General features: G+C 34.6%; 1 protein-coding gene across 1 annotated transcript; it reads right to left on the bottom strand.

The window, feature by feature from the left end:
• Positions 1 to 3,196: 3,196 nt before the first annotated feature.
• LOC131162310 (membrane-anchored ubiquitin-fold protein 6) lies at positions 3,197 to 24,632 on the bottom strand. The gene is made up of 3 exons (XM_058118641.1): positions 23,750 to 24,632; positions 21,657 to 21,827; positions 3,197 to 3,552 (listed from the first exon to the last, which is right to left on the bottom strand). The coding sequence occupies exons 1-3, from the start codon at positions 23,877 to 23,879 to the stop codon at positions 3,497 to 3,499; spliced, it is 357 nt and encodes a 118-aa protein (XP_057974624.1). The 5' UTR covers positions 23,880 to 24,632; the 3' UTR covers positions 3,197 to 3,496.
• Positions 24,633 to 25,473: the final 841 nt, after the last annotated feature.

The raw sequence follows: 25,473 nt of genomic DNA, 5'->3' as shown, positions 1-25,473 counted from the left end.
CATTCTAAACCTGATGAAACAGTAAGCATCTCACCATCACTGCTCCTCGAGTCCCCTTCTTTAATTACATTTAAGGATTTTGATGAACCCTATTGTGCTTTTGCCTTTCCCATCTCCCACTCCAAACATTCTGATTTTATGTGCCCTAGTTTCCCATACATAAAACAGCAAGCATCTTTCTTCCTCCTGGACTAAGTTTTATTACCACTCAGTCCACTCCAAGATTTGCCTCTCCCACGATCCTGATTACCCTTCGCCACGATCCCTTCACCATGTGAACCCTCATTGCTAACTTTCTTTCTTTGATGGAACCCCAGCAATGCACTCATGATGTCTTCCAACTCTATGATTTCTTTCCCCCAAGTCAATGTCGTAACCAGATTCTCATAAGTAGGCGACGTAGGTAGGGAATTTAGCAGCATCAACGCTTTGTCCTTCTCCTCAAACTTCACATCAACTCGCCCCGGATCACTAATGATCTAATTAAATATGTTGATATGCTGAGTCAAGTCCGAACCCTCCGCCATCTTAAGCCAATAAAGTTTTTGTTTAAGATACAGTTTGTTCAAAATTGACTTGGAAATGTATCGACGCTCCAGTTTCAACCAAACCGCCGCCAATGAGTCCTCATCCATGACGTGATACAACACCTCGTCGGCTAAACATAACTTGATCATGGAAACTGCCTTTGCTTCAAGCTCCTTCCAACTTGCGTCATTTATGTTGTCTGACTTTTTTCCGTATAATGCCTTCACCATCCCTTGCTGCACTAGTAGATCTTTCACCCTTCGTTGCCAAAACCTGAAATTACCAATGCCATCAAACTTGTTCACATGAAACTTAATCGAAGAGATCTCATCCATTTTAGACCAATAGTTCCGATACCACTTGTTGATGTTCGTTCAACTTGAACATGCGCAACGGAAACACACAATCAATCATGAAACAATCAACAACCACTAATTACATCTCTCAATGATGAAATATACTCAAGAAGAAATCAAAAAATAATAAGAAGAATCAAAAATACAATTAGAACGCACAAGATTTATGTCATTTGGTAATAGCCTACATTCATAGGAGCAGTAACCTCAGTTTCACTATGATCAATGTCTCTCACCCTAGTAGGGTTACGTAATAATGTTTATATAACATCTAATGCATACAGAAGTGTTCTTGTAAACCTAAACTACATATGTAGCAATCCCCCGAAGGAAAATCTTCCAGATAAGCCCAATCTGCAAGCCTCCAATTTGAAAATACGTAATCTACGCCGACAGAAACCGTTGACGATTTGACCAAACCATTGACAATTTTGTATGAGCAAAAGACCTCCTACGTACTGCCTAAAATCTCTTCTCATGCAATTGTCCCTCGTTTCATGAAACTCTCTCTAGTACATGTGATCTGCTCTAAATATAAGCCACTTCCCCAACACACTAGATAGACTTTCAGATAAGCATGCATGTTAATCCTTATAAAGAAAACTATCATGTAATTGTTGTGTCTAATCAACATGTCAACTTTTTGCCTTTGTTATTGATACTGCATATTGTATTGTGATATGCACAATTCCCCTTTAACCATGACATATCTTGCACTTGAGCATGCATCATGACATTGAGGCAATTGACATGTACCCAAGTTAACCATTCGATAACACTATCTAAAACTAGTCACTATAGTGAAGTTGTCAAAGACCAGGATCCCAAATCGTAACCTTCTCTGACCATGTCGAATATGTTATCAAACACCTCAACTTGTATATGCCTCTCAACAATAAAAAAAAATGTCAATCATTTTCATCCCATAGGACAACCCATGACATGTCATTTTATAACATTTTCTTAGCATATGAGTTGACAACTCATATGCCCTTGCATTGTCAAGTAATTAAGGGTCTAACACCAATGTAGTAGCTAGATGGAGCTAGTTTTCCTGGCTTGATCTGACTGGGTTACATAATACCAACTAGATAATTTTAGAAATAATTTTGTTTTAAAAAATTTATTTTAGGTTATTTTAAAATTATAAAAATTCCATAAAATCAACAAAAAAATCATAAAAGACAAAAATTTAAAAATTGAAAATTGAAAAAGGGGGAGGCGATGGAGGAGGTTTAAAAATTTGAAAATCCTAAAATAGAAATGTGTTTTAAAATTTTCATTAAATTCTTTAAAAAATCCAAAAAAATAAAATTTCCAAAAAAAAAAATCCATAAAATTGCAAAAAATTTGAGGTATTCCAGCAAAATATAAATTTACTCTTTAAAGACATTTTCTCTTACTGTGTATCCCGCTACCTTTTGTTCAATTTTTTTTTATTATTTACCTTATGATTTCTATCTTGTAATTGTTTTATGTCACTTATCATGATACATATTCGGAAACCAATTTGATGATGGAGCTCTAAAGTAGGACAAAGACATAATCTTGAGACTTTTTGAAGTAAGATGAATTATGTGCTTAAATGGTTGATAATTTTAAAATAATTGATCCAATGTCACCATTGATTAAATTTGAGGAAATTTCAAATTATTCTAATACTATTCATTAAACAGATGCGTAAAAGCACAAATACCGTATCCTCGCATAATTATAATTCCAAACTTGATCTCAACTGCTGAAACCGACATCTAGCTTTCTATAGGACCTAAGCTTAACTTAGTACTATTTTAAATGAGTGAGTTAACTACATTTATATCAAAACAATAATTTAACGGTCATTCTTTAGTTTTATAGACCCATTATATTTTACATCGCCATTGTTTACCTTTTAGATTGCTATTTGGTTGAAACCTTTCCATTCACAGAATGCCCTGATGTTGAGAGACACTAGACCTTTTGAGTTGCACGTTGCCACTAGTGTTGAGAGATCACCAATGCGCTAAAACAATCCACACCAAATAGGAATTCACCAAAACGTAATTGGCAAAAACCAACTTGATGCATAGGGAATTGGCAGGACAATCGAAGGCTCAAGCAATGAGCGTCAATGCCGCAACTAGAAATTCACATTTCCAGAAGGGCCACCTGAAACATAATTTTTCTGGTAATACATTCGCTCATTATTCCATTTGATGGGCATGACAAACCCATAACCAAGAAAAATAAATTAAAAAAACAAAAGAAGACAAAAAACAAAGAAGAAAGAAGCCATTTACTTACCCAGAATTGACTAGGTAGAGCAAATAAAATTCAGATGCAACTGGTACGTTTGAAATAACCACATTAGAGTTGTTTATTACATCCCACTGAAAGAATTATTTCGCTGTCCGTTCAAAAATAGTCAACTGATGAACTCCAAAGTATTACAGTGCAACAATTACAAACCACGAGATGAAAGAAACAGATGGTATTGTAGCAACAGGTTTGCACCCAGTCGGCAATGCCTCAAATTGTGTCTCTGAAATGAATCTCAGCAACCATGTAACGCGGAACACGTGGACAGAAAAAGAGACCCAATTGAAGAAGCATTGAGAATCTTGTTACCAGGGTTATAGAATTGAGCATGGACATCTGCTCTTCTTTAAAGAATCTTCCTGTACTTTCTCTGTGACAAAATACACCAAGTGTTAGCCTTAAGAGCCCACAAAGAGCTGGGCCAGCTGATGCATAATAATGTTTGTCAATAACAAGGGAAAAAGATTTAATGGCAGACTGAACAACAAAAGCCAAAATGTTCATAAATTGAGCAAAATTGATGGCATAATGACAAGTAATATTGGGGCAAGAAAAACATAAACAATGACTCAAAATCATAAGAAACGGGCAATCACACCCAAGGAGTGCAACCAGTACAAAATATTTTGTAGGACCAAAAAAAATGTACACAAGATTTTATTGCAGATGGAAAAAAAAGGGAGCCAAAATGCAGAGTTGACCACATAACGATGGGTGAGTGGCAAAAAAGTACTGCATAAAGAAATGACTCAAGATTGTCAAAAATCCTACATAATAATTATTGAATTGTCGCTCATATTCAAAAAGGTAGTCCACTAGAAGTTTTTAAAGGGTAGGGGGGGGGGGGGGGGGGGGTTTGGTGACTCTGGAAATATCGAGAGAATTCTGTGGACATTGTATTCTCCTTCAAATTGTCTTTTTTTTTCTCCTTTTTTTTTTGCATTGGAAATAATTTCTGGCTTGTCAATTGTGTGTTGTTCACTCCAACATGGAAAAATCCACAAAATGAAAATGGGCAGTATCGTTGCATGCTTGACATTTGTTGCCTTGGCTAATATCGTGGTGAGCACCTATCGCCGATCTATCACCCAACCTAGTTAAACAACCTAAAGGTTTGGCCCCATCCCATTTGGAGAATGAACTCTTATGGCAGCACGACTTAGTAAGTTATTTGAGTCATGACAATATAATATTATATGAGGATGTTTTGAGGTTCTCTCTAAGGCATAGTTTTAAACAACAGCCGCGACCATTATGTAACGCAGTTACGTAACAGTTTTTTTAGTTACTGATACCGTTACACACTGCGAAATTGGTGGGAAGAAAAATCACGGTTGTAACGGCCGTTACGGACCGCGACCGTTACGTAAAGGCTGCTACGGCCATTACGTAATCACTATAGGACTGCTATGCCAAAAAAAATTATTTTATTTTTTACTTTTTCTTCTCAATTTTTCCCTCTCTTTCATAAATCATTCTCAATATACCATGTGGTGAGAGGGGAAAAAGATTATAATGAGGATGACAATGATACAAAATTTACTATTTCTTTAATACTCACAAGAGTTGCATTGATTAAAAATTTGAAAATACTAACTTGTTAGGAAAATATTTTTTTTTTATAATATTAGTAATCTGATATTTATGTGCTATATTTTTCAACTTCAATCTTCTTCTTTTCTAGTTATTTTATATTTGTATTATTCGTATCTTTTATGTGTCTACTAGATTAATGGAGTGTATAATGTATTTTTTTTATTAATTAATTTAGCATACATAAGAATTTATCATAGATAAGAACATTGAGAAATATGAATACGCACATACACATAATTTTCTATCAATGGCAGTTTAAAACAAATGTAAACTTATTGCCCTTACCAAATAACTTAGTTTAGTCGAACTAAAGTGTTGGCCTAACATGGCTTTCGAATCTTGTTTTGATGATAACAAATAAAGGATAATTTAACAAGTTATGATTTAAGTCATGATATTTCAAGAAACCTAGAATGTCAAGTTCAAAGGGTGCAAAAATTGAAAGTCCAAAGATCACAAGTACCATAAAGCTATACTTCATTCACAAGGTGATCAAATGAAAGCTCAAAAAGTTCTAAGTTGGTCAAGACATATGAAGCTTGAAGAATACTCAAGCTCGAGGCAAAAATGATTCAAAGCAATGATATACATGAAGACTTCAAAGTTTAGAGAGTTTTTAATGTCTTTAAGAAGTCTTATGTAAGTACTTCACTTTAAATATCATTTTGAATGCTTTGAAGCTCATTAGGGGTTAATATGGACTTAGAGACCTTACTTTGAAAACCCCAGAAAATACTCTTTAAAAGTATCAAAGCAAGATGGCTAAGGATTTTGAAAACAAACCTGAAAAACAGTATTTTTATTTATTCAAGCGACTGACTTGTGCTTGGTTAGGCTACTGACAAAATTCCTGAATTGAATTTGAACAAGAAGTGAAGAATCAGGCAATTGGCCCCTGGCACCTCAGGCGATTGACCTTGTTTTGAACTGAAAAAAATACACTGTGTTCAAAGGTCAGGCGACTGACCCTCATAAATGGCTAGTTTTTTAAATGACTTTTAAATTTCAAATTTGAGTTGCTTGTGCCCCAAACTTTATAAAAACTTGGGAAACACTCCAAATTACTTGGGCAACATGAATTTATCACTTTTTGAATTTATAAATACATGGTTTCTCAAATCAAATCATACACTAAGAATTGAAAATCAATTTTCAAGCTATATTGCTCACTCACTCTCAAAGCCCTCTTGCACACATATTCTTGCTGAGAATTTTCTAAGATACATTGAGTCTTTGATCACTGATCTGAGAGCAAAAACTTCTTAGTTTGATTCAAATCAAAGGAAGAAACCCGGTGACATTCTTGAGCTTCAAATTCATTCTTATTTGATATTTACTTTGAAGTATTAGCTGTGCTTAATCTTGTACTAACCGGCTCTATCTAAAAGCACTTCTTGTACACAAGATTTCTTTCTTGTCTCTTTGTTTTCTTGACGGTTCAGGGTTATTGGATCGTTGTACCAAGAGTGTGGAATTGCTTGGAGAGGGGGCTCCACCCTAATTGAAGGAGGGATTGTAACGGTTTGCTTTGCTTGTAAAGAAGCGTTATAGTGGAATCCTTAGGTGGTCTTGCCTAAGGCGAGGACATAGGCTGGTATAAGCCGAACCTCGTAAAAGCTCGATCTCACTCTCTACCCTTACTCTTTAATTTTTCTGCATATATAAATTGCGTGGTTGTGTATCTAAGTATGTTGATTGATCTTTTGTGAAAACCTTAAAGGGAGTACGTTGATTAATCGTTCGCAGAAACCTTGGTTTAAAGGAAGTGCATAAAGTTCATAAATTCAGGGCTTTTATCAAACTCTACCTTGAGTTATTCATACGCTGAATCGTTGAAAGTACTGCTGCAAAAATATTGGTTAAGTAACTTGTGATTGGTAAATTGGTAGGTTGATTGGGTATTGTTTGACATTGTTGAAAGTATCACATTAAGAATCATTGGTTTGTATTTGATCAATTCATTGATTGAGTGTGGATTGTGATTGGCTTAATTAAGCATTGAAAATCAAATCATTCTTGTGTGATTAAGAAACTTACAAAAAGTTGTGAATTTAGAAAAAGATTTAAAAGAAACTTTAAAAAACCCAATTCACCCCCCCTCTTGGGACTACACCTTAGTTTTCAATAGTTTTCAATTGGTAATAGAGCCGGGTTATAGCAAATCTTAATTAGAAGCTATATAAAGATCTAAATGGCACATATAGGCGTAGCTCCTTTTGGGGAGGGTCAATCCTCAACCAGACCTCCGATCTTTTGTGGTCTTAATTACACTTTTTGGAAACAAAGAATGAGAATCTACCTGCAAACCATGGACTGGAAAGCACGGAGGGTTGTCACACATGGTGATCTTATCCCTACCAAAGTTGTAGACAGAAAAAAAAATACCCAAAGAAGAAAAAGACATGACCGAAAACGACCATAAGATGTTGCAAGTTAACTCAAGTGCTATAAATACTTTATACTGTGCTCTTGACATAAATGAATTCAATAGGGTCATGGCATGCAGAACAGCAAAAGAGATATGGGACAAACTAGAGGTAACCTATGAAGGTACTGTTGATGTGAAAGATAATAGAATTGACATGCTTACTAGCGAATATGAAGCTTTTTAGGATGAATCCGGATGAATCTATTACAAATATGTACACTAGGTTCACTCATATCATAAACTCTCTTAATGCCTTAGGAAAAACTTACTCTACTTATGAGATGATTCGAAAAATCCTTAAAGTATTCCACCCATTTGGGAACCCAAAGCCATAGCTATTACAGAAGGAAGAAACCTTAAGAATACCTCCTAGATGAAATGATTGGATCCCTTCTCACCTATGAGATGGCTATGAATGAAAGGAATGCTGAAAACAAAAACAAGAAATTTATTGCCCTTAAGGATGCCAAAGAAAGCTTGGGTGAAGAAGAGAAAGATGCAAGTGAATTAGGTGATGACCTAGCCTTCATTACTAAAAGACTAGCCAAATTCTTTAAAAGAAATAAGAAGTTTACTAGAAAATTTAGAGGTTCAAAAACTGAAAAAGGATATACAAGTAAAAAGGAAAATAAGAATAAAAATGAACCACCTACTTGTTATAATTGCAAAAAGGTTGGACATATTAAACTTGATTGTCCACAGCTGAAGAAAGACAAGAAGAAGAAAAAAAAGGCAATGAAAGCTACATGGGATTATACAAGCTCAAGCAAATCAGAAAACGAATCAAGTGAACAAGAGATGACCAACGTATGCTTCATGGCTCATAATGATGAGATAAATTCCTACTATAGTTCATCTAAAGAATCAAGTAATGAATCATGTAGGGATTCATGTGAGAGTATGCCGCCATACAAAGAAATTCAAGCTGAATTATTTGCCTTACACAATAGGTTCATAAAAGTAACTAAAAGGAACATTGCCTTAAAAGAACAAAATGAATCACTTAAAAATCAACTAGATACATCAAAATCAGTTGAAAATGAAAAAGACTCACATATTGATAAGCTTATGAAGAAAATAAATGACTTTTCTCAAGACTTAGTTAAATTACAAGTAAATGGTGAAAGCAAGAAAGACTCAGAAATAAAAGAATTTAAAAGTAAAATTGAAGACAAAGAGAAAATCACTTGCAATTTTACTAAAGGAAATGAAAACTTTGAAAAATTGCTTGGAAAACAAAAAATGTCATTAGATAAAGAAGGAATAGGATTTAATGGAATTGACAACAAAAAGAAGAAGAATCTTTATATGGGATACTTTGTTAAAGAATCAAAGTATTATGCAAACACATCTTCATCTAATATTTATCAACATACTACGTGCTTCTTATGTAAGAAAAAGGGACAAATAAAATTTGATTGTCCATTTAAAAAAAAGAATGTGAAAACCAAGAAAGTTTGGAAAATTAAAGAAAACAAATCTAAAATAAAGAAACCCAAGAAAGTTTGGCTACCTAAGAGTAACGTATTGAACCCTTTTGTAGGTCTGCCTTAGGACAACCTCATCTAAAGATAAATGGTACTTGGACAGCAGGTGCTCTAGGCACATGACCGGGGATAAATCCAAGTTCACCTCATTAAGGCTAAAAGATGGTGGATACGTTACATTCGAAGACAATGCCAAAGGCAAAATCATTGGGATCGGTAGGATAGGTAAAGAATCTTCCCTCGCCATTGATGACGTGTTATTGGTAGATGGATTAAAACATAACCTATCGAGCATAAGTCAATTAAGTGACAAAGGATTCGATGTAATCTTTAAGCAAGACAAATGTATTGTTGAAAACAGAGAAAAACAAAATATTCTATTCATCGCTAGAAGAATTGATATGTATATTGCATAAATTTTGAAAAGTTAAAATCTCAAAACATCACATGCTTAGCAACTATGAATGAGGCAAGTTGGTTATGGCATAGAAGGCTAGGTCATGCAAGTATGGACTTACTATCAAAACTAGTTAAGAAGAACTTAGTTAGAGGACTACCTAGTACAAAGTTTGTTAAAGATAAAATTTGTGATGCTTGTCAATTAGGAAAACAAACTAAGACCAGCTTTAAGAAGAAGAAACACATCTCCACTAGCAAGCCCTTAGAGCTTATTCACTTAGACTTACTTGGTCCCACTAGGACTCAAAGCATAGGAGGAAAGCAATATGCTTTCGTCATTGTTGATGACTACTCCAGGTTTACTTGGGTACTCTTCATAGCCTCAAAGATGAAGCATGTAGTACATAAATAAACTTGTGTAAAAGACTTCAAAATGAAAAGGGTTACGGTGTCTTAAACATAAGAAGTGATCAAGGAAGAGAATTTAATAATAAAGATGTTGAAAAATTTTGCAATGAACATGGAATTAGATATAACTTTCCAGCACCTAGAACTCCACAACAAAATGGAGTTTTTGAAAGAAAGAATATAACCCTTTAAGATATGGCTAGGACAATGTTAAATGAAAACAAACTACCTAAGTACTTTTGGGCTGAAGCGGTTAACATTGCACGTTATGTAATAAATAGAGTGTCCATTAGATCAAGTCTAAATAAAACTCCCTATGAATTATGCAAAGGAAGAAAACCTAACATAACTTACTTTCATGTTTTTGGATGTAAGTGTTTTGTACTTAATGACAAAGACGACTTAGAGAAATTTGATGCTAAGTCAGATGAAGGTATCTTTATAGGATATGCAGCAAATAGTGAAGCTTTTAGAATCTATAATAAGAGAACACTAACAATTATTGAATCAATCCATGTAACCTTTGATGAATAAAATCCTTTTATAAAAGAAATTGAGAATGAAGAAAAAGATGATACTTCACAAAAACTAGAAGATCCAGAAATCAAAGAAGAAAAAGAAGAGAAAAATGAAGAAACTCCAAATGATGATCCTATAGAAAATTCTGAGTTGCCAAAGAAATGGGAATATGTAAGAAATCACCGTAAAGATCTAATCATAGGAAAACCTACTAGAGGAGTAACTACTAGATCATCATTGAAGAACTTATGTAATTACTGTGCATTTTTATTACAAGAAGAACCTAAAAACATAGATAAAGCTTTAAGTGATGATTCTTGGATAATAGCTATGCAAGAAGAATTGAATCAATTTGAAAGAAATAGAGTTTGGAAATTAGTTCCTAGACCCGATGACCACTCAATAATTGGAACTAAATGGGCATTTAGTAATAAAATGGATGAAAATGGCATAGTTGTAAGAAATAAAGCAAGACATGTAGCTCAAGGATACAATCAAGAAGAAGGAATAGACTACGATGATACTTTTGCTCCTGTACCAAAAATGAAAGCTATTAGAATGTTGTTAGCATATGCGTCTCATAAAGAATTCAAACTATATCAAATGGATGTAAAAAGTGCTTTTCTAAATGGTTTTATAAATGAAGAAGTTTATGTGGAACAACCTCCTGGTTTTGAGGACATAAACAATCGTGATCATGTATTTAGATTAACAAAAGCATTGTACGTGTTAAAACAAGCTCCTAGAGCTTGGTATGAGAGATTAAGCGGATTCTTACTAGAAAATGGTTTCTCAAGAGGAAAGGTGGATAGCACATTATTCATTAAGTCCAAAAATAAAGACATGCTTATCATACAAATCTATGTTGATGATATTATATTTGGTGTTACAAATGATGAATTATGCAAAGAACTTGCAAAGTATATACAAGATGAATTTGAGATGAGTATGATGGGAGAATTAAATTACTTTTTAAGATTACAAATCAAGCAAACTAAAAATGGAACGTTTATAAATCAATCAAAATATATAAAAGAAAGTTTGACATGGAAGGAAGTAAGCCCATAGGTACCCCATGAGTACCTCCATAAGTCTTGACAAGGATGAAAAAGGAAAATCAGTAAATATGAAGTCCTATAGAGGTATGATAGGAAGTTTGTTATATTTGACAACTAGTAGACCGGACATAATGTTTAGCGTATGTATGTGCGCCCGGTTTCAATCAGCTCCTAAGGAATCCCATCAGATAGCAGTGAAAAGAATCCTAAGATACTTGATAGGAACTATTGATTTAAGACTTTGGCACCCTAAGGACACCGGATTTGAGATGATTAGTTATTCAAATGCCGATTATGCGGGTTGTAAGATTGATAGGAAAAGTACAAGAGGGACTTGTCACTTTCTAAAACAGTCTCTTGTCTCTTGGTTCTCCAAGAAACAAAATTTCGTAACTTTATCAACCGCTAAAGCTAAGTATGTAACAGCAAGTAGTTGTTGTGCAAAAACACTCTATATGAAACAACAATTAAAAGACTTTAATTTAGAGTACTCAGCCATACCAATTAAGTGTGATAATACAAGTACAATAAACATTTCCAAAAATTCAATATCACACTCAAAAACTAAGCATATTGATATAAGACATCATTTTCTAAGAGATCACGTACAAAGAGAAGACATATTACCTGAATTCATAAATACAAACAATCAATGAGCAGATATTTTCACAAAACCCCTTCCCGAAGAGAGATTTATATCAATTAGAAGAGAACTTCGTTTATTATATAGTAGGGAAGTTGTTTAAGAAGAGTTCATGTTGAGTGAAAATAGAAAATTTAAAAGATTAAGGGGGTCAGGCGACTGAGCTTGGAAGCTCAGCCAACCGAACAATGTCAATTGGAGGGTCAGGCGCCTAAGCCATCTGACCTCAAGCGACTGATGTTGCACTGCTTGTTGCAAATTGATCTTTATAAATTGTCAGGCGATTGAGCACAAATCATCAAGCGCCTGAGCTCGCGGATCCTATATATTTTAAGCGCGAAAAACCCTAACTTTTCAGATCCTAGGCTACTGACCTCTGTCCCCTCACTCACCCGAGGCTCCTACTCTTGGTCTCCCTCGATTCTTAACTCAAAATCCCTCGAATCAAAGCCTCACAATCACTCTCCTACAGCTTTTCCCACGATTTCTAGGGTTTCACTTGGCTAGTTCGTTTGCTCCTCTACGATCAAGATGCCTCACACCAAAACTATGGCAAACCAAGGTGCTTCTTTAGGGAACATCGAAAAATGGCTCGTAACTCCTCCATCAAAGCATCGATACCGAATACTTCTTCGTTCTACGGAACCAATCTTAGGTAAAATTCTTGATACATTCTTCTTTCGATCCGAATTTCCTAACATCGTGCCAATGTTTCAAGAAATTGGTTGGAAGAACTTTGTCGTTTACCAATCAAAAGGGCCATACCCTAACTTAGTGAAAATCTTTTATGCGAATATGATACATAGAGAAAACGTACTAACCACCGAGGTAAGGGGAAAGAGGATAGTCCTAACCCACAAACTTTGGCTCCAATTTTGCATATTAGCCCAGGAGAATTTGAATGTCCTGCACTTGCTCAAACTTGGATTATGGAGCAAGGTTTCACTCCCGAGGAATTTTTGCCGCTAATAATGGTAGAAGCACCGGTATACTTTGTACATCCTCCAATGTATAAACAACTGAACCTACAAGCTCAAATCCTTTAGAAGATAATCACAAACAATATCCTACCCCAAGCCGGTTCATATGATCATATCTCCTACGTTGATTGTTTTGTGTTGTGGTGTTTTCTGAAAGGGAAGAAACTCGATCTATCTAGCTTAATTCTAAAATGAATGTGGGCTAAATTAGAAGCTCGACGAGTCACTCTTCCATATGGAGGTGTTCTTAACCTCATCTTTGCCCATCCCCCTACTAAACTGTTCATAAAGCGTACTCGGTACGACCTTTTCAATTCTACGACCCTAAAGCAAATGGGATACGAAAAGCATGAGCAGAGTTGATTTTTGTAAGGAGGACGACCACAAAGACCAGCAGTTGTACCTCCACCTCCAGAACAGCAACAAGGACCTACATCTGATCCTCCTTCTTGGTTTGTACTCTTCCACCATGAGTTCACTACATTTAGCAGAGACATGCGTTCAAGCCTCCAGTCACTTTAGGAGAACATATCCTCACTCCACACTGCTTGCTCCTCACTTGACCAGCGCCTTACTCGCACAGTGCAGTATAGGGCTAGTTCTTCTCGGAGTGCTAATCCTATGGATACCAGCTCCGCCCCTCATAGTGATGATTCATCTGATGAAGAATCTGAAGAAGGAAATGAAGAGGTTACTGGAGACGATGATGATGCAGCTGATGTAGCAAATGATGATAATGCTTCTGATGATTGATCTATTTGTCATTTGTATTGCAGTAATATCTATGTATTGGCTTTGCCCTTGTGTTTCTTTGTTTGTTTTTCTTTTGCTTTGGCTTGTAACTCCCTATGATTATGACTTTTTTTATGCCTATATGACTATGCTTATTGTTATGTTCTATCCTCAGCCTCTTTGTGACTATGCTACTTATCCTTTTTTGATTGATGTCAAAGGGGGAGAGATATCTTAGAGAGCAAAAATGAGAGCATGGTAATAATGAGATCACATAAGAATAATTTTGACAACATTACATAGCATGGGGGAGAAAGCACAAATGAGCATAATGCCAACTATTTGAGATAATACTTTAAATAAATACTTGAAATATGATCTTAATACTAGTATTTTGAAATGAGCTATAATGCACTTATACTTGATTATGATATAATGATTTTTTTTAACTTATATTTAAAATCCTCATTTTGATACATATTGTTAAATTTATGCTTATTGTAAGGGGGGGCCTTATCAAGGTTCTCTTATCTTTGCTCCTTATTTGTCATCGTAAAAAAGGGGGAGATTGTTGGCCTAACATGGCTTTCGAATCTTATTTTGATGATAACAAATAAAGGATAATTTAACAAGTTATGATTTAAGTCATGATATTCAGGAAACCTAGTATGTCAAGTTCAAAGGGTGCAAGAATTGAAAGTCCAAAGATCACAAGTACCATAAAGCTATACTTCATTCACAAGGTGATCAAATGAAAGCTCAAAAAGGTCCAAGTTGGTCAAGACATATGAAGCTTGAAGAATACTCAAGCTCGAGGCAAAAATGATTCAAAGCAATGATATACATGAAGACTTCAAAGTTTAGAGAGTTTTTAATGTCTTTAGGAAGTCTTATGTAAGTACTTCACTTTAAATATCATTTTGAATGCTTTGAAGCTCATTAGGGGTTAATATGGACTTAGAAACCTTACTTTCAAAACCCTGAAAAATACTCTTTAAAAGTATCAAAGCAAGATAGCTAAGGATTTTGAAAACAAACCTAAAAAACAGTATTTTATCTGTTTAGGCGACTGACCTGTGCTTGGTCAGGCGACTGACAAAATTCCTAAATTGAATTTGAACAGGCAGTGAAGGATTAGGCGACTGGCCCCTGGCACCTCAGGCGACTGACCCTATTTTGAACAAAAAAACATACACTATGTTCAAAGGTCAGGCAATTGACCCCAAAGGGTTCAAGCAACTGACCCTCGTAAACGGTTAGTTTTTTAAATGACTTTCAAATTTCAAATTCGAGTTGCTTGTGCCCCAAATTTTATAAAAACTTGGGAAACACTCCAAGTTACTAGGGCAACACGAATTTATCACTTTTTGAGTCTATAAATACATGGTTTCTCAAATCAAATCATACACCAAGAATTGAAAATCAGTTTTCAAGCTATATTGCTCACTCTCTCTCAAAGCCCTCTTGCACACATATTCATGCTGAGAATTTTCTAAGATACACGGAGTCTTTGATCACTGATCTGAGAGCAAAAACTTCTAAGTTTGATTCAAATCAAAGGAAGAAACCTGGTGACATTCTTGAGCTTCAAATTCATTCTTATTTGATATTTACTTTGAAGTATAAGCTATGCTTAATCTTGTACTAACCAGCTTTATCTGAGACCACTTCTTGTACACAAGAATTCTTTCTTGTCTCTTTGTTTTCTTGACAATTCAGGGTTATTAGATTGTTGTACCAAGCATGGGATATCGCTTGGAGAAGGGGCTCCACCCTAATTGAAGGAGGGATTGTAACGGTTTTCTTTGCTCGTAAAGAAGCATTATAGTGGAATCCTTAGGTGGTCTTGCCTAAGGTGAGGACGTAGGCTGGTATAAGCCGAACCTCGTAAAAGCTCGGTCTCACTCTCTACCCTTACTCTTTAATTTTTCTGCATATATAAATTGCGTGGTTGTGTATCCAAGTGCAGGAAGCTGAAAGTTGAGATTGAGAAACTTTTAATTTAAGGAAGTACGTTGATTGATTTTTTTGTAGAAACCTTAAAGGGAGTACGTTGATTAATCGTTTGCGGAAACCTTGATTAAAAGGAAGTGCATAAAGTTCATTAATACACGGCTTTTATCAAACTCTACCTTGAGTTATTCATACGCTGAATCGTTGAAAGTGCTGCTGCAAAAATATTGGTTAAGTAACTTGTGATTGGTAAATTGGTTGGTTGATTGGGTATTGTTTGACATTGTTGAAAGTATCACATTAAGAATCATTGGTTTGTATTTGATAAATTCATTGATTGAGTGTAGATTGTGATTGGCTTAATTAAGCATTGAAAATCAAATCATTCTTGTGTGATTAAGAAACTTACAAAAGGTTGTGAATTTAGAAAAAGATTTAAAAGAAACTTTTAAAAACCCAATCCACCCCCCCTCTTGGGACTACACTTTAGTTTTCATAAAGGATTCAAAATATACTAAAACTCTTTCTGAGAATGGTCAAAAGCTTAAAACATGCAAGTACGCTAATATGCATAAGGTTGTGTGTGCTTGAAAAAAATTAATAGCCGTTACACCTGCTTCCCGTTACGTAACACCCGTTACTGCCGCTTCCCATCACACCCATTACCATTACGTTACGCTACCCACTACCACGATTTAGAACCATGCTCTAAGGGCTATATACCTATTTGTAGCCAAGTATTGAAACCATTGGTAGTGTTTGGAGTATGGATTTCGGGATTTGGATTTAGATTTATGCAGATTTAAATAAAACATAGTACAAAATTATATTGACTTTTTCTCAAATCCACACAAATCTGAATCCATGCCACAAAATTCATGCTTCTGAACACAAGGTTAGGGATCTTTTGTTGTGGAGATTTATGTTGGGGCTATCTGGATGTAGGCAGACTGCAGAACAACATAAATTGCTACATTCTCATTCTTCTTCTGTTTTCTTTGGATTTGCTTTCTATGCATGCACAATCCTAGGTCATATTCACAATATATGATATCAAAACATCAATTTTGTGCTATAGTTTGCCTCTAAATCACGGATAAGTGGGGCAAGATAAAGTTTGACAAGTTTTATGGAAAGTGAAGCTTTAGCTTCTTGCAGATGTGGGTAACCAATCTACTTATTCAATAGAAGGTTTACAAACAGTGATCGGACGGAAACTAAAGATGAGATGGATGAGGGAGACTAGCTGGAACTAGAGTAGAATTGTATTCTAATATGGTTGTGTTTGGAATATTGAATCATATACAATGTGATGATAGAGAAGATGCAAAGGGGTTTATGGTCAAAACTTGAAGGCAAAGAACAGCACCAGCAAAGTAGGATTTGTTGTCATCATATGCTTAAGATTGAAGACCTAAATTAGCACTTGAATCAGTCTAATCAGATGGTTACTGATTTTCTTAAATTAGAAGTGAAAACAAGGAATTGTTGCTGTTATGCCCTTTTCAGCACTTAGTTACAAGGATGCTTTATAGGAAGCCATCCCTGTGCTATAAAGAGTTTTCTAGGGCTTCCTACTCCTTTCATTGCTGGCCATACATGGAATGTTCAATACCTATTGGCAAGGTCTAAAATTTTGAAAATTTTGCTGAAGTGTCGGAAAAAATTTTGGATTTAGGAAGGCTTTGAAAGGAAATCAAGATTTAATTTCTTTTTTGAAGAACTTCAGTGGAAATTTTCAGGATTTCTGAAGTTGCAGCTGAAATTTCTATTTCTAAATTATTCAAAATCAACTATTTTAAGATTCCCCAAAGTTGCATGCGTAATTTCCATAATTTATTAAAAACTTCCAGGTTACTTTAAATTGAAATTGAAATTTCCATTGAAAATTTCATAAATTGAGACTCCCAAAATTTCCATCAATAACTGTGATATCTAGTAGTGTAGTGTAACGGTAATAGGTTTAGCGGGAAGTGGGAATTGTGGGGTGACTTTTCTCAAGGACACACAATCTTATGTATATTGGTTTATTCGCATGTTTAAGCCCTTAACCTTTCCTAAAATGAGTTTTGGTGCATTTTGGATCCTTTAGTTCAACTAACTCATGTTCTTTCATAAGGTTAATAGATTTGACATTTGTTTTAACTGTTATTGACACAAAAAATTATAATTTTTTCACTTTTTCATTCATAATATGTATGATAAATTAATTAATGGAATAAAATATATTATACACTCCAACAATCTTAGGCACACAAGACATACGAAGAATACAATAAATTAAAAAAGTTTTATAATTTTATTTGTTAAAGTATTTCAAATATAATAAGTTTAGACCAAAAAATTGTACTGTGTAAATATAACCTAAGCTTTAAAATTAAAATACATAATCATAAGATTTATCAACAATAAAATTTATCATAAACACAACAAAAGCTAGAGAAGTAAAGAAGGGAGTTGAAAAATATAGAAAATAAACATCAAATTATTAATATTATTGTAATATAATATTTATTAACAAAACAATGTTCTTATCAAATTGTTAATGAATGCATCTCTTGTGAATATTAATTAAATAAATATTTTTTTCTATTATTGTCGTCCTTATTATAATAGTCTTGCCCCTCTCATCACATAGCTTATCGAGAATGATTTATAAATGAAAAAAAAAAAAAAAAATTAGAAGAAAAAATAAATAAATAAGGACCTTTTTTTTTTTTACCATAACAATTTAGCAATGGTTACGTTACAGCTGTAGAGGCTGTTATGTGATAGTAGTGGTCTGTAATGACTGCTGTGGCTGAGAATTTTCTTCCCCCAATGTAGCGATATGCAACGGTATTAAGAACCCAAAAAACTGTTGCATTACATAATGGTCACAGCTGCTATTCAAAATCATGCATCGAAATTGGCATTTTAGTCTTTCCATATAGAGAATGCAATGGTGGGTTAGTAGTTCTTGAGGATGATTATCTTTCATCCATTATTCGTGTTGGTCCTATGAAAGTCAAATCAAAAACGTTTGATGGTACTATCAGAACGTTATAGAATGTAAGACATGTTTCAAAATTAAAGAAAAATTTTCTTTCCCTCGATTACTTAGATAAGACTAGAATTTGAACGTATGATCCATGTTTAAGTATTGGGATTTTGGAGGTGTCAAAGGGTTCTATGTTAGTCATAAAGAGCAAACAAGTTGATAACGGTTTGTATTGGCTACCCAATAGTACAATTGTGCGGAAGTCTTGTGGCTGCTTCATCAAATACTGACAAAGTTGACAGTATGCTTTGGCATATGCGTCTAGGAGATGAGTGAAGAAGGAATAATAGAACTGAACAAAAGGAAATTGTTGAAAGGTTAAAAGTCGTGCAAGTTTGACTTTTGCAAATAATGTGTGTTGGGTAAATAGTGTTGGAAGTAACTCAAGGACACATAGAAAAGAGAAGGCATTCTAGAAGGCAAAGTAGGAAGTTTTGGATTTACTTCATGAAAGAAAAGACGAAAGTGTTCTTCAAATTTAAGGAAAGGAATGCAAAAGGTTGAGCATTGGTGGAGTGTCAAAGCGACTCAAGTTTGACGATAAGCTTTAGTAGAAGTTATACGAATTTCCATCCAAGGTGGAATTGCTAGGCATTTTTTAGTTTATACAACTCTGCAACACAATAAGGAGTTGCTGAAATGATGAGTAGAACCTTTTTGAGAAGGCTAGGTGTATGAGATTCCAAGGATTATATAAGAGCTTTTGGTAAAATGAAGTCATTACAACACTCTATATTGTCAATAGATCACCTTCAATAAAGGTGGTTGGTATGGTGGCTGAGGAAGTAACAAGTCAGGAGGTTGACTGCTAATTAAGGATCTTTGGTTGCCCAACATACACTCACATTCCTAGTGAGCTCCTATCCAAGTTAGACCTGAATTCAAGAAATGTGTGTTCACTTGTTACTAAATGGGGTTATGGGGTTATGGGGTTATAGGGTTCAAGTTGTGGAATCAAGACAAAAAGGTGAAGATGAACAAAGATTTAGTGTTTGAAGAGAAGTATGAATGAGGGAGCAAGGTTGATAGGGAGGGACCAGGGTTGCCCATTGCCCACAAGGGGAGGAAGGATCTTTCGCTCTTTTACTTGGTTGATGTGGGACATCTTCTTCCCAACAGCCAAAGCACAGCAAGCCTTCTTGTCGCACATTGAAAAGGAGGAATCTATGATAGCATTCCCTTCTCCATAAAACTCCTTTCCTTTCTCTCTCTCTTCAAAGCAGCAATAAATTGACTGATTTTTGAATTAGCAATTATTAACAAATTAATAAAAATATATTACATAAACAAGTAAATTTAAAAATAAATGTATACATAATTGGTTCTTCAGTTTTTTCGGTTTGGTTTCTTTGTAAAACCGAAATTGAAATCAAAATCGAAATGTTAAACAATTCGGCTTCAGTCTTGTTTTCAATTTTTTGATAATTTTGTACACCCCTGGTCGCGTTTACCTTAGAGTTCTATCTTACTACACTATATGTGGATGGTAGTTGATTGCTATAAAAAAAAGGGTTGATGCTAATCACTTAAAATCTCTATTGAGCAAGGAATGTGTGATGAAGGATTTTGGTGCTATAAGGAGGATCCAAGGGATGAAAATTTATAGTGATGGAAGCTAAAAAAGCTTTAGGTGTCTCAAAAGACCTATTTAGAAAATGTGTCAAAGAGATTTAACATGTGTAATGCTAAGCTAGCATTTACTCCATTGGCAAAACATCTCAGGTTATCTTTAGCACAGCTACAGGCAAAGGAGGAAGCAGAGGAGATGTCCAAACACCATATGCCAATGTTGTCGGATGCCTGATGTATGTATGATTTGTATTTACCTCCATCTTGCATACATAGTTTGTATAGTAAATATGTTCTTGACAAATCAGAGCAAGGAGGACTAGTGGGGATTGAAGCGGGTTCTCATGTACTTGAAGGGTGCCTACACACATTGACATTGAGTTTGGTACAAGGTAGGGATGAACTCAGTTGGGTTGTATACTACCGAAGACTTGGATGATAGGACGTCTACCACAGGTTATGTTTCTAATATGGTGGGAGGACCAATTTGTTTGAAATCCATGCCACAATTGGGCATCACATTATCCACCATGCAGACAAAATATATGGCAATTATATAGGCTATGAAGGAGCTACATAGGTTAGTAATTGAACTTGGCAAAGGATAATAATCTCTTCATCTACATTTTGATAGAGTACCATCTACATAGTAATGAATCAGGTCTATCACACTAGGACAAAGCAATTGTAATCAGGTATCATGTGATAAGTGAATTGATTGCTGCTGTTGAGATATAGGTTGTTAAGTGGGGTAACAAAAGAATGCATCAAACATCTTGATAAAGCTCATTATTGAGGAGAATTTCTTGTTTGGAGTTGCTCCATATAAGAAATTGCAGAAACCACTTTGGGTGGCGATAAAGGTTTGAAAAGTTCCCAAGGAATGACTAATCATCCCAGTAGAGATTGTTGAATTGTGGCTTATACTCATAGAGGTCATGTAGGGCGTAGTCGCCGTAGTGTCACTCAATTGTCATACAAGGGTATTTAGAGGTTTTCAAATGGGGGTCTTCATATTGTAAATGAGTTTTGAAACCCTTAGGCGACTTTCATTAACAGTATAATGGAGATTTTTGCAAGGGCTCCATGGACTTAGTCACACTGAAAATGACATAAATTGTTTTGCTGTTCTTGTTTTTCTTATGTTTTCTTTTGGTTTTCTTTGTGTGTGTTGGCACATCCTAGGTCCTATTCCCAGCAATAAAGAAGATAACCAAGATGATCAGTGCATGGGCATATAAATCAACAACCATTTAAGAAGTATATGCAGCTTGAAGGCTGTATAACTGTTAAGGGGAGGCCAAAGAAAAAGAATTGGGTTGCAGCCAACAGCCCATATCAAAATCATATGCCTGGGGAAAATGTCAAAGCTCTCTTAAGTCTTGACAGAACGACATAACTAGGGCAGGGGTTTTTGTGTTAAACAAAAGCATGTGTAATAGGTCCTAATAACCATGATGAAGATTTAGAGTTTTTTTTTGTATGACTTTCAAAATAGACCATTGCTTTTGTCTCCAAAAAGTTAATATATGCTCCAGTGCAGTTCAAAAATCATTCTCACCGTATATACTATAGATATTCACATCATGGATCTACACACACATGGCACAAATAAAAATATGTTTATTGGGGAAAAAAGTAATAATATGCCCAGTGAATTACCATTGTTTTTGTTTGTTAAAGGAGGGCGCACAATAACATGCATAGTGATGATGCCTCCTGGAAGTTCACTCACTGATAGTCTGGATTCAGCAATCGTCTTGTTGTTTTCCAGGATTTTTCCAGCACTAATAAGCTTTACATCACTTACTGTCTTTGGACGATCTTCTTTGTCTATGAAGTAAGACAATTTTCACAAGGACATATCATTGAGAAATTGAATTCAATAATATGACAATTATTAAACAAAAGAACTAGTCAAGGTTTGAAGAAAGAATGAATAAATAAATAAATATTGTGAATTATTCATAGATAAGCTTAACTTTGAGCTTAGAAATGTAGATATCTAATAGTTCTAATCACAATTTTTAATCTGTAATGGTGCCTTGTGAATGAACTAATAGTTTTTAATACGTCAGAATGGCAAATCAGGATCACAGTAGCAACCCAAATGATTTGAAAAGGGTATCATGATTAATCAACATTTCAGTAACCTTTGGCTTTGTAACTGTGTGGAACTCAAGGAATGGCTCTGCCGTAAAGCGACTTTATCTTAATAGTACAACTCATATAATTTGTTTAGATTCCAGTTATAGGGGTCGAATTCTAAGCTCTCAAATGTAGGGCAAAAATTTCCATAAGTGGTTTCAAATACAGAAGAAAATTAGTTTCAATATAAATGGAAAACAAACATAATCTCCAAAAGGGACCAACACACACCAAAAGAGAAGTATGGAAACCGTGTTTCTGAAGATCCATATAAAGATGATCAATATATGCACTAGCTAAAACAGTTTCTTTTTAGTAGGTTCTGATACACTCCAGGAATGTTTTTAAAATTTAAACATCTTGACACAGGTAAACAGAGGCAATAACATGTCGAACAGGAGCTGAATCACCTAATATGAGAAACCAAAGCTTACATAGGTTCAGATTAAAACACAGCTGAGTTTATGGGCTCAGTCATTATCTATAAGATCTTCAAACCAATTACAGACCAAAATAACAATTAAACATAGAAAAGAATAAGTATAGACACTCATCTCAAGGCAGCATATACTTGTAAACAAAAAAATGAGCAGTTTGTCTGAGCTTGAAATTACTGGCAAGGGTGTTTGACCTAAATACACAGACACACACACATAATTCTAGGATTATGACTCGTAAGTTTTATTGACTCCAATTGCTCTCGAAGAAATGTAGTGTCAAAAGCATGGGTGCCTTAACATAACTTGAAATGCACATGGTGAACGATTTAAAATTTAATTTCTTAGTCAAAATCAATCATTTAAACATTCAACATGGATCTCTATTCCAACATCTCTATTATTCGTTTATATGTTTATTTGGATTAGTTCTTCCAAATCGAGGACCTCCTTCCAGCATTAGATCCAAGACTTTGTTTAAAGATATGAAGAGAGTCAAATAAACTTAAATAGGAAGCACTTATTATGAATTTCTGCCTTTGTACCTATACTAAGTCATTTTCAAATAAATAAATAAGTAAAGAATTTGCATGTACACAAGAAGTCTAATGCATTAGGCAAGGGTGGTTGGTTGGTTTCCTGCTAGCCTGGATTAGTTGCCATTGCAGGTAACAGACCATACAAACATTGGCAGAGCTTGCATCCCCAAAATCCGTAGGTGATTAATAAAATGGGATCCAAACAATATATGTATTTGGCAGTTCATTGTGCTAAGGGATCTCCGGCAAAGCCATCCTGAAAAAGGCTTTAGGAGATTAAGAAAAGTTCACCTAACAATGAAGTAAATGAAATCTACGAAACTCATTCGATCTGTCAAGCATGCAAGGAGAAATTAATCTAATTCAAGTGTCAAAGTAGAAGCTCTATTTCCACTTCTTAAGTCTCCTAGTAATCCAGATGAACTTGCTCCAAAGATATAATGGGTTGAAATTGGTGACTCTTTTGGTTTTCATGTTTGGAAGGTAGACTAAAAGTCTTTGAATAACGCATTATAAGATTTTCATTCAAATGAAAGAAGATTAAAAAATAAAAATAAATATAGAAATAACAGATTTAGACAATGAATCAAACATGATGCGTGCAAGTAATGCGGGTAAAACTATTATCAACCTTTTGGCCACTGCCCAAGGATTTTCTCCTTCAGAGATCCTACAGTTGTCGATGGGCTATACTTGCTGGGTCCGATGTCAGTGCCATCTGAAAGTCTGAATTTGAGCTCAATCGATTCTTCTTCTGCCATTAAAGAACTTCCCAACGAATACCCCGCCTCAAATTCTCATTGTGCTTCTCCAAGATCAATTTAAATTCTATTGAAGATTTTCCTACCCAAAAGCATTCACCTTATAACTCCTCTTCTGCTTTTTTCTTCTTTCCCTTTTGAAAATATTAACAATCAGAGAATTGGAGAACTCCTTTATCGCGCAAAAATCAGCATTACAGAGGAACTAATCAGAAACCCAGATCAAACTAAACAAGATTATCTCTAGAAATCACTCAAACAGCCGCCACAGGTCATGAACCAAGAGCACCGTTCTTCAACTTATCCCAAGAACTGACCAGACACCAATACGATATGAATATAAAGACACCCCCGAAAGGGAAAATTGAAGTCTAATCCAAAAAGTTTCGAAATTTTGGCAGAGAATGAGGAAAATTTGCAGTGTAAGGGGGTAAAAAAAAAGACGGGTCGCCACCCATAAAGCCGAGGGAATGAATGCGGAGACCCCGTCTAGTTGCTTGATTTAGAAAGAAAGGAACCATCTGCCATCCCCCCTACGGAAACATTTCAGGTGAGATTTTTAGCCTGAATCCTAAAGAAAAATCTAATGATTTGGAGAACGATATTTTTAACATCACGGCAGGTATCTTCTGTCTTCGTTAAGAAACATTGATTAGGAGCAAACTAGTCAGGACTTGGCACCGGGCTGTTGCTCGCTGTCGTATGAACTTCGCACTAAATTTTATTTGTGACATTTTGAATGCTTTGCGCTATATTAGTGCATTTGACATTGATTTTCATGTTTAAAGTTTTTACACTCACAAGAACTTAAAATTTTGAAACATTTTCAATTAAATGTTTTATTTATTATTGTCAAAATCTTAAATATAACTATCATACACAGTTACATAGTTGAAAATCTATAAATGACAACTCTACTTTCATGATTCTTATATTTTTCGAGAAAAGATAAAAAAAAAAAAAAAAGATAGAGGGAGAAAAAAAAATGCCAAATTCATCACCAATATTTTGAAATGTTAAAATGACTATAAATTAATCACCCATTATGAATATTTATGCATCAAAATAACGAGTTATTCATAAGCTATAAGATTTTTATTGTTATTTTGCACTTACTAATAAGTATTTTAGTAAAATAAAATTTGGGCATTTTGAATCCCTTTTGTACATGTATAGATGTAACTTATAATGTGAGAAATATTTGTAATTAAAAAGTCAAGTTTTTAGCTAAAAATAAAAATGTACTTTAGTTTTTAGGATAGTCGGAAATTTTTTTGGTACAACAACAAACAAACAAACAACTAAACTTTAAATCCCACTAGATGTGGTCAGCTTAAATGAATCTCTTTTCACCAGTTTCTTTTTTTTTTTTTTATTTACACAAAGAGTAATTGGAAATAACTTTTCAGTTTTAAATTTTGAGTAATATCATTCCCTTGTTTGTTATCATAAAGTGAGTCCTCTTTGTTAGTTTTAGCATGAAAAATGATAAAACTTTGCGTATATGCAAGCTTTTAAAAATTTTACTCGTAAAAAATAATATAAGAAATTTAGTGTATTGCTTCATTATACCATCTCAATACTCAATCTACAT

Source organism: Malania oleifera, chromosome 8 (assembly GCF_029873635.1).
Source record: "Malania oleifera isolate guangnan ecotype guangnan chromosome 8, ASM2987363v1, whole genome shotgun sequence".
In the NCBI taxonomy this organism is placed as follows: Eukaryota; Viridiplantae; Streptophyta; class Magnoliopsida; order Santalales; family Ximeniaceae; genus Malania; species Malania oleifera.
The sequence above is the reverse complement of the archived record's forward strand: the minus strand, read 5'-3'. Positions and strand labels throughout refer to the sequence as shown.

What these genes read in the sequence shown, in the direction of transcription:
- LOC131162310 (XM_058118641.1), bottom strand. Translation starts at nt 23,879, where the DNA reads ATGGCAGAAGAAGAATCGATTGAGCTCAAATTCAGACTTTCAGATGGC. An exon ending in CCTTGGGCAGTGGCCAAAAG is followed by an intron (nt 21,828 to 23,749) that starts GTTGATAATAGT and finishes CTTACTTCATAG; the next exon opens with ACAAAGAAGATCGTCCAAAG. An exon ending in TTTAACAAACAAAAACAATG is followed by an intron (nt 3,553 to 21,656) that starts GTAATTCACTGG and finishes ATTTTGTCACAG; the next exon opens with AGAAAGTACAGGAAGATTCT.